This window comes from Meles meles, chromosome X (assembly GCF_922984935.1).
Source record: "Meles meles chromosome X, mMelMel3.1 paternal haplotype, whole genome shotgun sequence".
In the NCBI taxonomy this organism is placed as follows: domain Eukaryota; kingdom Metazoa; phylum Chordata; class Mammalia; order Carnivora; family Mustelidae; genus Meles; species Meles meles.
Window position 1 is genome coordinate 83,476,214 of NC_060087.1, and position 12,333 is coordinate 83,488,546.

The 12,333-nt window shown below is 49.1% G+C and overlaps 1 protein-coding gene across 3 annotated transcripts in view; it reads left to right on the forward strand.

Moving 5' to 3' along the window:
* Positions 1-7,575, forward strand: part of DRP2 (dystrophin related protein 2) — a 41,053-nt gene extending 33,478 nt beyond the window's left edge. For all 3 annotated transcript variants that reach the window (XM_045994464.1, XM_045994466.1, XM_045994465.1), the window contains 7 exons: positions 236-372; positions 698-763; positions 1,016-1,081; positions 1,899-2,042; positions 3,676-3,913; positions 5,791-5,911; positions 6,230-7,575. In XM_045994464.1, the coding sequence (XP_045850420.1) occupies positions 236-372; positions 698-763; positions 1,016-1,081; positions 1,899-2,042; positions 3,676-3,913; positions 5,791-5,911; positions 6,230-6,354 (897 nt within the window). In that variant the 3' untranslated portion in view covers positions 6,355-7,575. The remainder of the gene's footprint in view (positions 1-235; positions 373-697; positions 764-1,015; positions 1,082-1,898; positions 2,043-3,675; positions 3,914-5,790; positions 5,912-6,229) is intronic.
* Positions 7,576-12,333: the final 4,758 nt, after the last annotated feature.

The window sequence follows — 12,333 nt, forward strand, 5'->3', positions numbered from 1 at the left end:
TAGAGGTGTATAAAGTCGAAAATGAAAGTCCCCCTCTCTCAGCCTCACCCCCACCTCTCCAGTCTAACTTCTCAGAGGCAACAGGTGTTCACAGTTTGGCAGTATATCCTTTTCGGCCTTTCTCTGGGAGTGGGGTGTGGTAGGCCTGAATAAGAGTAGATAACCCATCATGTTCCCCACTTCCCCAGCATCCCAAAGCCATTGGGATGAGTCCTTCTGCCCTATATCCCCCTAGACCACATCCAGCGAGAACATGAGGGACTTTGCCACGACCTTAAAGAACAAATTCCGCTCAAAGCATTATTTCAGCAAACACCCTCAGCGAGGTTATCTGCCTGTGCAGTCGGTACTGGAGGCTGATTACAGTGAGACGTAAGTACTAGGGGCTGGGGGGGTGGGTGACTGGGGGCCCTGCCGAACTGGGATGGGATGCCCTGTATAGGGGCCAAGCCCCCTGGATGGGCTAGAGGGGTGTTCGAGGCAAACCCGACTAGCAACAGAGAAAGTCAGCTTGGGCCTGACTAGGGAGCTGGCCTGAGAAATAGATTAGAATCCAGTCTCTGTGTCCAGTTCCCATCAACTCTTACCCATCTGCCTAGTTCAGTGTTGGGGGTGGTGTGTGGAGAGGGTGGTGACAAGGAAACAGACAGCTCGGCTGCCCATTCCTTGGTCCTCTGAGTCCATGGCTTTCTTCTAGGCTGGCTTCTTCCCCGATGTTGCCACATGCTGACACACACTCCCGCATTGAACATTTTGCCAGCAGGTACTGCCAGGTTTGGGGGAGGGAGATTTTTAAAGAGTCTAAGGGGGAGGGGTTCTTCAGTGAGGGCAAAGAGAATGGAGTCAAGACCAGGGGGGTGTGCACGGTGGGATATGTGGCAGCCAGTAAGGCTCCACACTCAGGGGTTGTTGGGGCAGCCCCTGAAGCTGATGATCCTACTGTGGGATTTGAGTCCTTGAGATGAAAGCAGGTCCCACATCCTGCATTCCTTTCTGTTCCTGCCCTTCTTCTCAGGCTTGCTGAGATGGAAAGTCAGAATTGTTCCTTCTTTAATGACAGCCTGTCCCCAGATGACAGCATGTAAGTATTCACAGCTGCTTATTTGCCAGGAATAGTTCTCCTTGGGATCCCTCTTCTACTGTTTGGGGAGGATGTATCCTCAAGGGGAGGACGTGTGGTTGTTAGGGTCCTTGAGGCCCCAAGGAAGGAAGGCTGCTTTCTGGGCACAGTGTTTAGTAATAGAAGCCCTCTATCCACTGAGATGCCATCTGCCCAGGTCCCTTCCTCTTGCAAGAGCCTGTCCTTCCATGCCTAACTCAAGGCAGAAGAATATGCCCTCATCTAAGGTCAGAGAAATGAGCCATCATCTTCTGCTCAAAGCCCTGTCCAGTGCCACACCCCAGGGAGACACTGGGGACTGGACTGAAGTGTGACCACAGAGATTCCCTGGTGCTATAGCTCAGAGAAGGGACCCTTATCCCTAGAGAGGTCTCTGGCAAGCTTAGAGGGCTTAGGAGCTACTGCCCAATGGCTCAAGCTGGCCCTGATGGGAACTTAGGCAGTGAGTACCCTTGCGGGATGAGGAAGCTAAGGAGGAAGTGGTCAGGGAACAGCACAGACTGGAAAGTGACTGGCTCATTGCTTAGGTAGAAACCAGAAGCCCCAGCATCCTGAAAACACTCCCTCCTCTACCCTCAACCATGACCTCTGCTACCTTTAAACACCTTTCATCCCTCTTAAACCTGAATATATAGCCTTTCCCTCTCTCTGTGACTTAGAAGTGAATCTTCCAGCCTATGTCTCCTGGGGCCTGAGCTGGGAGCTGAGAACTCATGCCCTGAAATGTTTTTTGGTTCACTGCCTAGCCACCTCCTTTTCTCTTCCCACACCCACACAGAGATGAGGACCAGTACCTGCTGCGGCACTCCAGCCCCATTACAGACCGGGAACCTGGCTTTGGACAGCCGCCCCCAGGCAGCATGGCCACAGAAAGCAAGGGGGAGCTAGAGAAGATCCTGGCCCACTTGGAGGATGAGAACCGGTGCGTGTGGTGATGGCACAGATCTGTGTGGGTTGGAGAGTCAAACAGTTTAATTTCGAGTCTTGACACTTCCACATCCCACCTGTGTGGCCTTGAACAAGAGAATTCTATTTGGTGATCCTCCATTTCCTCATCTACAGAATAAGAATGATGGTAATAGGGTCCCTAGGATCCTACCTCCTAGCATCATTTGTGAATTTCAAATGAACTCAGGCATATAAATGGGCTAGCCAATACCTGGCTTATTGTAAAGGTTCAATAAATGCTAGCTATTCTAATCATTATTTGAATCCTTTCAGCCCAACCCAAATATTTTCAAGTACCCAGTAGATGAAAGTAGAGAGTGCAAACACAGAGAATACAGAAGAGAGAATGCATGTCTCTGCCCTCGAGGAACTTTCAGTGTTGGAAATGGAAAGAGGTACTTATCACTCACTGAAAGTAATAAAACAAGAGAAGGGTGACATTGCATGGAGTATTTGAGGACTGCAAGGGGGAAGGTGAAGATTACAAGGATGACATTAATCTCCACAAAGTACAGGTGTTAGTAGCCTGTGTCAAAGGTTCCAAGCCACTTTGGGGGCATTTGCTAGAACCCAAAGTATTACTCATACCAGTGCGTCTCGAACATTAACATGCATACAAGTCACTTAGGGAGCTGGGTAAAAAGCAGATTTTGATTCACAGGTCTGGTATGGGGCCTGAGTTCTCCATTTTTAGCCAGCTCCCAAGGGATGCCCATGCTGCTGGCCCCCAGACTATCTGGAGTGGCAAGTCCTTAGAACTTAGGGCTGGTCTGCCAAGTGTTCGCTACCGGTTCAAGACCAGATAAATACAGATGTAGAATGTCAGCTTCTAGAAACTTGTATAGCAACTCGACATTGCCATATATTCCAGGCACCTAATTAATGGACTTTTCATGGAATCAGGTATAGATCTGTTGGAGTGCTGCTGAACTTGTGTGGCAAGTTATGAATGATGTGAGCTGTGTACTAGCCATAGGCATTTGGACCTCTTATTGGTCCACAGTGATTGAACCCCCACCTACAGATAGTTTGAGAAACACTGCATTGGATCAGCAGTGGGCCCACCCAGGGAAGCCCTGGGGAGAGAGCGATTCTGTTGCAAATCAAACACAATGTTCTGCAAAGTAGACCATCTCTTTGGAATCTGTTTCTTGATGACTCAACAGGGGTGTTCAAAAGGGGGCCAAAGAGGAGGGTAAGTGGAGAGAAGAGGCAAGATGGGTGATCTCTTGTTTGGCTTCCACTAGAATCTAAAAATCTAAAAATGGAGTAGGTGAGTCAGTGGCCCTAATGCCTCACTTATTTGCACACTGTGTTTCTGCCCAATTTGAAGGTCAGAATTAATCCCTGAACCAGCACATCAAAGCCGAGACATTTGTTAGATGAAATGTCAGCTCTCTCTGCTCTGAGGCCCAAGGATGACAGAGGAAATGACTTGCGTGCTGGAGAAGAATGGATGTGGCCATTCACAACTGAACACAGCTGGGGTGGGGATGGGGCTGGGACAGCAAAGGGGCCGCTCAGCACTAAGTATGCAGGGACATCTTGGAGCTGGACAGTCAGTACTTTGTCAGGGCCCTAGGTCATGGCTTGTCTCTCCTTGGCAGGATTCTCCAGGGAGAGCTAAAGCGCTTGAAGTGGCAGCATGAGGAGGCTGCTGAGGCCCCCACCCTGGCTGAGGGCTCTGCAGAGGTAGCACAGGACCCCCGCAATGAGGAGCTGCTGGCTGAGGCCCGGATCCTCCGGCAGCACAAGAGCCGCCTGGAGACACGCATGCAGATCCTAGAGGACCACAATAAGCAACTGGAGTCCCAGCTGCAGCGCTTAAGGGAACTGCTCCTGCAGGTGAGCCTGGGTGGGGTGAGCGGGGTAGGGACTAGAGCTGCCCATCCCCCCACCAATTCCAGAGACGTGGGGAGCTGGGGGGGTTGCCGCAAGCAGAGGAACTGTTGGTTCCTCCTTGGCGGTGGCTCTTGGATGACTTTCTGAGGAGAACTGGGCTGATGACTGACTGACTGATTGCCGATGATTAGGGAAGGCGGGGGAAGGAAGAGGCTGGTGCGCACTTTGCCAGCTCTGAGCGCTCACTTCCCACAACCCACTGGAATCTGGTATCAAGGGAACAAAGCCCAAATAATCATCCAAAACCTTGATTTCGCTCTGTGACGTTTGCCAGAGAGGGAAAGGTTTGGACGTGCTGGGTGAGAGAAAGATGTTGGCCAGGAAGGGAGCTCTTTGTTCCTATTTGTTGCTTTCCTCTTGAAGAACTCATATATGTGACCTAGTGTAACTCCGGAGTCAGCCCTGGGTTTGAATGTGGCTCAGCCCATTTGTGACTGCCAGTTGTTAGGAAAGTTACTTGGCCTCACTTACCCCCAGTTCCCTCATCTGTAAAACGGGGATAATAACTTCCCAACTTCATGGAATTGCAAATGTAAAATGAGATAATGTATTTAAAGAATTTAACATGATGCTAGGATTGTAGTGAATATTTTGTAAACGTTACCTGTTACAGATGACCCTTGAACAACACAGGTTTGGACTGCATGGGTCCGGTTATATGCAGATTTTTAAAAGATTTTATTTATTTGACAGAGAGAGAGCACGCGTGTGTACACACACACACACACACACACACACACACACACACATGCATGCGCACGAGACAGGAGGGGCAGGGACAGAGGGAGAAGCAGACTCTCCATTGAGCAGGAGCCCAATATGGGGATGTGGGGCTGGATCCCAGGACCAAGGATCATGACCTGAGCCAAAGACAGATGCTTCACTGACTGAGCCACCCAGGGCCCCTATATGTGGATTTTTTTTACTGTAGAGTACTGTAAATGCATTTTCCCTTCCTTATGATTTTTTCTTTTCTTTTTTTTTATAGAGGGAAAGAGAGGGAGAGGGGCAGACAGAGAGGGAGAGAGAGTCTTAAGAGCAGAGCCTGACTTGGGGCTTGATCTTACAACCCCGAGATCATGACCTGAACCGAAACCAAGAGTCAGACACTCAACCATCTGAGCACCCGGACACCCCCTTATGATTTTCTTAATAACATTTTCTTTCCTCTAGCTGACTTTATTGTAAGAATCTAGTATATAGTGCATACAAACTATATGTTTGTTTAGTGTTTATGTTATCAGTAAGGCTTCTGGTCAACAGTAGGCTATTAGTAAAGTTTTAGGGGAGTCAAAATTATATGTGGATTTTTGACTGCACAGAGGGGGAGGTCAGTACCCCTAGCCCCTGCATTTTTCAAGGGCCAACTGTATTATCACTATATGTGCCAAGTAATACCACCCCATGCCTCTCTCCTGGACCTTCCAAGGAATAACCTCTAGATGAATTCCTGGAGGTCTTAATATATATAATGAACTGAGGATCAGGTATGCAACTCTCTATTTTCAGGGAGAACCGAGTTCTAACTAGTTTCCTTATAGCTGAGATGACAGCAAGAGACCTTTAGGTACAGTGCCATCCTTTTAAGAACTGGGAGCCTTTGACCTATGTTGTTGAAAGAAGAAGGTAACTGGTAACTGAATATTCCAAGAAGTTTCTTCAAAGGAGAATCCACTGTTTGGGACACTACCAGAAACTTCTTCAAGTCCCAGGGCAAAGGAATGGGCATGAGGTCTCTAAAACCACTTCTAAGCTCAGGAGTCTATTAAAGTAAGGTCAGAAAAGCAAAGCCACTCAAGTCATGCCTTCCCTCTTGCTAGCCACCCACGGAATCAAATGGCAATGGCTCTGCAGGTTCGTCCCTAGCTTCCTCTCCGCAGCAGTCAGAAAGCAGTCACCCCCAGGAGAAGGGACAGACCACTCCAGATACTGAGACTGCAGGTAAGTTCCCCAGGCCCTGCCCATCCCCTTCCTCCATGGCTTCATCCTGTCCCAGATCTGCCCAAGGTCCTGCCAAGGCTGGGACTGGTTTCCCCTCATGGCTCTGAGCTTAGCATCACGGATCATGGGCTTACTGACCAATGCATTTATTTGCTTATTCCACACGTGTATACTGAGCACCTCCTATGTGCTAGGCGTTGTGCTGAGAAGACTCAAATGCTGTAGGGTTGTCCTTCAGTGGGCAGCCTCCCACCTCAGCCCCTTGGCCTCAGCAGGGACTCTCTAGTTCTCTCCATAAATCTCTCTTTTCCAACTTAGATGATGTGGGATCAAAGAGCCAAGATGTCAGCCTGTGCTTGGAGGACATCATGGAGAAGCTCCGCCATGCCTTCCCCAGTGTGCGAAGTTCTGACGTGACTGCCAACACCCTGTTGGCCTCTTGAGGGAGCCAGATCCCCATCCTATAATTCATAGTCCTCTCCAGTTCTGATCCAAGTCTTCCTTCAGCGTTCACCCAACCCTTCCGGCCCACATTCCTCAGCCAGAGTTATCTGAGCTCTGGGTAGGAGCAGGGATCTGCTCATATGTGAGGTGGATGCTTCAGGGCTGGGGGAGGGAGAGGCATGGTTCCTCCAACTCTAGAAATGTGTCCTTTAATCCTCAAGTTTGAGACCAATCCCTTACATATGTTTCTGTTGCATCCATACAAATGGCACTTGAAGGCCGTTCAGATGGGGAGCAGAGAAGCTGTCTTGCAGAGCTAAGAAGTGCCCATTAGCCCTTTCCCTTCTCCATAGCATTATGGACATAAGGAAGCCTCACGACCCCAGGGTTCCAGCATTATGAATCTCAAGGGGTTAGCCCTCCTCTCTGGCCCAACTCAGGGAGGCAGAAGGGTATGCCCAAGACACCTCCCCAAAAAAGTGCCCCTAAAAATGTCCGGGCAGCATGTGACATATAACTAGTTTGATGGCATCTCTTTGGCCATCCTGATGCTACCTAGATGTTGTTTCCCCTCCAAATATCTTCAGTTCCTTCTGCCTCAGGCCCTGGCAGACGTTCCTCAAGGGCTGGGGGTGGGGGAAGAGTTCATTCAGATTCTTACTTACACTGTACCTTTGGGAACATTAAAGACATACTTATGAGCTTAGTGTTTTCCCCAATCCTCCTCCTTCCTGAAGGCCTCAGCATCCTGAGACACCAGCTGAGTAACTCTGGGAATCCAGCTGAAGCCACCCTTAGCTCTTCTTGATCTGTCCTTAGAGCCCTGGGGTAGGGGCAGCAGCTTGCTGGGCAAGGGAGTCTTGCTCTCCTTGGGTGAGGAAAGGGAAGCCACTCATTAGCCTGGAGGAGTGTGACTGCCCCACACCCTTGCAGGCTGGGACCCTTCTTTCTTTCAGATAGAATCAGCTGAGGTGGCTGATTGTCCCTGGCCAATCATGAGGCAGATGCAAGTAGCGACCTGAAACAGGGGTCCCTTCCTAGGAGCCGCTGGCGGCAAATCAGGAAGCTGGCCACTTTCCACCCAAACAATAGCAAGGCCTGCCTTTGCATAAAACTGTTCTTTCTAACTCTGGAAGCTGAACCCGATCCTCCAAGTAAACTAACTCTTCTTAGGCTACAGATACCATAATCCCTTTATCCAGAAACTCATTCAGAGTAGATAGCAGGGGATGGGGGGGTGGGTGGGGGAGTGGGCTTGGGAAATTTGCAGAGTCGGAGCCCACTTAGGCAGCTTTCTACAAAAGGAGCTTTATAACCTAGAGCCCTATAATTAACTTAATTTGCCTAGGTTTATATACATACGTATCTATCCTGCAGACCTACTGTACATCAGTACCCCCTGGCCTCACTCACATTAAATTCTAATACCTCTTTAAGGATTAATGTTCTGCCTTGCTCTTTGTTAGCCCCAGCCTCTGGCTGGACAGAGAGATGCATCCTGGCTGCTCCCCTAGGATGTCTCTCCAGTCATGTCTGGGGTGAGCTGTCCTCAAGACCAAAGCCACAGAAGCCTGTGGCCACAGTGGAATCTAACAGGAAGAGTCACTCTGTTCTCTTCACTCCTTCCAAATCTTGTTCCCTTGAGACCTGGGCCTTAGATGACTTTTCCTGGGCTTCCCCTAAACAACGGTTCAGTTGCCAAGATAGAGCAATGGTAAACTCTACTCATCCCATGAAGACAAGAAGGAACAGATGGGCTCTTGTTGGCCTTTGTGAGGCTATGATCCAGAGAACACCCTCCAGCCCCTTCTAGTTCCTAAGTCTGGCTCAGGGTCTTAAAGAAAACAGTGGTTGCCACCAAGGTCAGGAGGGTGTGAGATAGTTGGGGTGCTCTGTTATAATCAAGTAGTGGGCCAGTGGGTAGAACTGTTGGGAAGTTGGATTTATCTGCTGCAGGGGAAGGGGGGCATCAGTTTGAGTCCAGAAGCCTAGGATTGCCTCATTTCTAGGAGCACTAAGCCATAGGTCTGGGGTATCAGACCTAACTAGACATCTGCCTTAGTGCTCATGAAGACTTCGGATGGGAGGACTGGGTATCTGGATGTATGGTGAACAGGTAGTAGGCAGGCATCAGACACAGAGCATGGGCATCTGTCCAAGGCGGGGGTGGGGGAGGATGGGGGCGGAGGGAGGTTATATTTGTAGGAGCCTAGTTTGTGGGCAGGAAAGGGATAGAAGAAATGTGCTATAGGCCAGAGAGCTCAGGGTCTTTGAGGCATATCCTGCCTAAGCCTTAGGAGGGCAGATGTTACGAAACAATCTTTTACCAGGGAAGTTCTAGAAAACCCTTTCCATAACCCCCACTCACCCAAGAGATCATGGGCTGCTGAGGGCCTGTGGCAACTGCAGTAGGCTAGGCATGGTAGGGAAGATGTAGATCTTGCTATGTAGGATTTGTGCTGTAGGTGGACTGAAGCAGCAGAGTAAGAGTTGAATTCTCACTAATGGGGCCGCTGACACTTTGTGTGTGGTCCTGTGTGTACCAGAGGTGAGTATGTCACTCAAGGGTCCAATGACAGTCACTGCAGCATTGTTTGGGCCATTTGCCCATGGTGAGGTAAAGGGATCCTTGGGTGCCATGAATCCAAATGAGGGTGAGATTTACTGAGATGTGTTGCATGTTGTAAGGCATCTGTCATGTAGTGTGTCTCCTGGAGGTATTTTTTGTGATGCTGCATTAATTTAGGGCCTTGCGCAGGAGGAGGAGTAAAGGGAATTTCCAGGGAGGCAGCCTAAAGAAAACCTCTGACTTGTGATATCAGCATCACTTTGAAGGAATGTGAGTGTTTGGGGTGGTTGCCAAGTAGTATCAGGGAAGAGTTAGGTTTGAGAGATGATTGACTCTCGACAGAATCTGACAGAGGCCAAAATGCCATTCTGAGGGGGCTCTGCTCTGAATGAGAGCAGAGTAGGGTCATGTTGACTGGGAACTTGTCAGAAAAGGCTGACTATGGCAGAACATCAAGATGTCTGTTGTACGGTTCCCTGAGGAGGGCCCTACCCGGCAAGACACATGCCATTTCCTCCAGGATGGCAAGGCTGAGATCAAGGTTCTCAAGTGCCCATTTCCTTCAAGGCTCAAACTTTGGAAATACATCCCTGTAGAGAAACCTGTTTTGTGTTCCTTGGGCTCCAGGAACTGACTGGGCTGGCAGGCCACGGTAATGAGACACCCTGAGGTCAGGCAGAGACCCGTGCTGGGAGATCTTTTCCCCTCCAGGTTCATTTTCAGGAATACCTGTGCTGCCCGAGGGGTGTGTTGGGACCTGGGCTCCACGTCCAGCTTCATGCCAGAACATTCCTTGAGCATGCATTCTCAATGGCTGACTTGTGTCCTCTGACACTGTTTCAAGCCAAGAATCTCATTAAAGTTCTCTTGACATGGGTGACAGCTAGTAAAGAAAGTAAGCTGCCTTAAGATAAACGGTCCTGGGGGAGACACTGGGGGTCCTGCCCTAGGGTTGTGGAGACTTAGCTGCTCAGCAAGGCAGCTCTATCGCTAGGACTCTCTGCCAAAATCTGGCCCTGGGAACAAAGGAATACTTAAGATCCTTACTCTTTTAACACCACTGGCTGTGGCAGAGGGAAAGGCTCAAGGCCAGGGCTCAGCTCCCAGCCTCCATCTCCTCCCACAGCTGCTGCATTTGGCAGGGGACCTGCTGAATGTCTTTGCTGTCCCCAGGGCAGTATTGAGGCCAGAGAGGAGCCCTGCCCTGCTGCTTGCTGGCTGCAAGAACTGGTCTCGGGAATGGAAGCTGGGGAAAGGATCCAGGGGAGGGGGAGGTGGCAAGGGTGGCACACGAGTCTAGAAAAGTTTGGGACAAAGAGGTGGAGCTGGGAACAAACTGGTTAACTTTGATTGCCACTCACTGTGGTGCTTTTCCTTTCTCCCTGGAATTCTGCTTTGAAAAGAATAAATTTGTATTTGTTTACTTTGGTTCTTCTGGTTATACTTTGACTCTGGTATTCCACATCCTTCCCTTATTTGGGTGTGGGAAGGGGGGTGGGCCAAGAAGCTACAGGAATACTACAAAACATAGGCTACCAGATGAGTTCAACACCTGCTGAACCAAAAAAGAAGAAGGAGAAGGAGAAAGGAAGGGAGGGAGGAATGAACGGAAAAAAGAAAAGAGGGCAAAAGAAAAGAAAAGAAAGAAACCCACCTGCGCTAGCCCCATCTATTGTTACCTGGATTGGTTGCCTCTCAAGGTCCCACACAAATTAGCCAGTTATCTCCTCCTGGAAGGAGCTCTCTACAGCAATGGTACTTAAATACCATTCTCATCAATCTGAGGGATTTTTCACCATCCTGAAGTAATATGAGAAAAATCAGGACAATGCAGTGAGTTTCCACAGAGTTATATTTATTCAATTTAAAGGTCTTTTATTATGGGTATATATATTTTTTGGAGTGTTAAAATGTCCCTGTAACTATGGCAATAAAACTATGAAAATAGTTTTTTTTAAAGCTATTTTCTGGCAAAATAAAATCCTGTGAGTCCCTCTTCCCCACCACTAATTTTTTCTCACCAATCTATAACAGTACAGCCCAAAAGAAATATAATGAGAGCCATTGACTCAAATTTTCTAGCAGCCAAATTTTAAAAATAAACAGGTGAAATTAATTTTAGCATTTAACCCAGTATATCCAAAACATCATTTCAATGGGATATCAGTATAAAACAATTACTGAGATACTTTGCATTCCTTTTTTTTTTTTACTAAGTCTTAGAGATTGTCAAGCAGTCTGAAAAGATTCAGCTGGAAAAAATAAATAAATAAATAAAAAACAAAACAAGAAACCCACATAGCTCCAGACAGTTTAGTACTCACAGAGACAGCAAAAGCAAGATCAGCAATGGTATCACTTCCCTGCCTCCCTCATCCCACAAGATGACACCAAAACAAAAGGGGCCCGAGGACATGCAGCGTGAATGGTGGGACATCCTACTGCTGAGTGGCCAATTCCACACTGCAGCTAAGCAGTTTTATGGCCTTTACCCTGTACCCTTTGCTGGTGGTGTGGCAGGCCGAAAGTTCTGTGCCTCACCCAAATGAGGGAGGCAGAGAAGAACCTCCCATAAGCTTCCCTCAGGATCAGGAGGTGAGTGAGAAATGGTCTTGAAGTGACTTCTCATGAGAGGGCCTGTCTTCCTGTGTCCAGGTAGGGCCACGGGGCATTCTTCCAAGGCCTGGGGCAGCCTGCAGCGGAGCCTTGCCTATGTGGCCTGTATTACTAGTGCAAGGTTGGCAGGGCCCCAGCCCAGAGCTGGTCCCCTACAGAAACCCAGTGTATATTTTACCCTCACCGCATGTCTCAGTGCGAGCTAGCTAAATGTCAAGGGCTCGAAGGCCACATGTGGCTGGTGGATACCATATTGCCAGCGCAGGTCTGTAACATGCAAAATTCAGAATCACGGGACTGTAGAAAAAGAAAACTTCACGAGGTATTGTGTGTGTGTGTGCGCGCGCGCGCACGCACGTGCGTGCATGTGTGTTAGGGTGAGGTGGGGAGTCAGGGCAGCAGTAAGCCTTGGGTAACTGGAGGGCAGTGGTGAAGTAGTTACCCTGGGTTACAGTGAGATGGGGCAATGGAGGGAATGGAAGTTCACTGCTGGTGAATGGATTTGCCCTCCTTGCCCCTTGGCTGTTGTCTTCCCTTCCTTCCTGCCTCTTGGCAGCACAGTCATGGTGGCTGTTGGGCTGTAGGATTGGACAGAGGCTAAACTAGGGCTCTTCTACCTCTCTCACCACTAGATGACACCTGTGGCATATATGCCACCTTCACTAGCCTCAGTCTCTCCAGCTATGTGCCCAGGATGCTTTCTGTTTCTGCTCCAGTCCCCTACCTTCCTTCAGCTGGAAAGGCCTGTCTTTTCAAACTTTGCTTCTTCCCCAACACCTTCTGCCTCTGACTC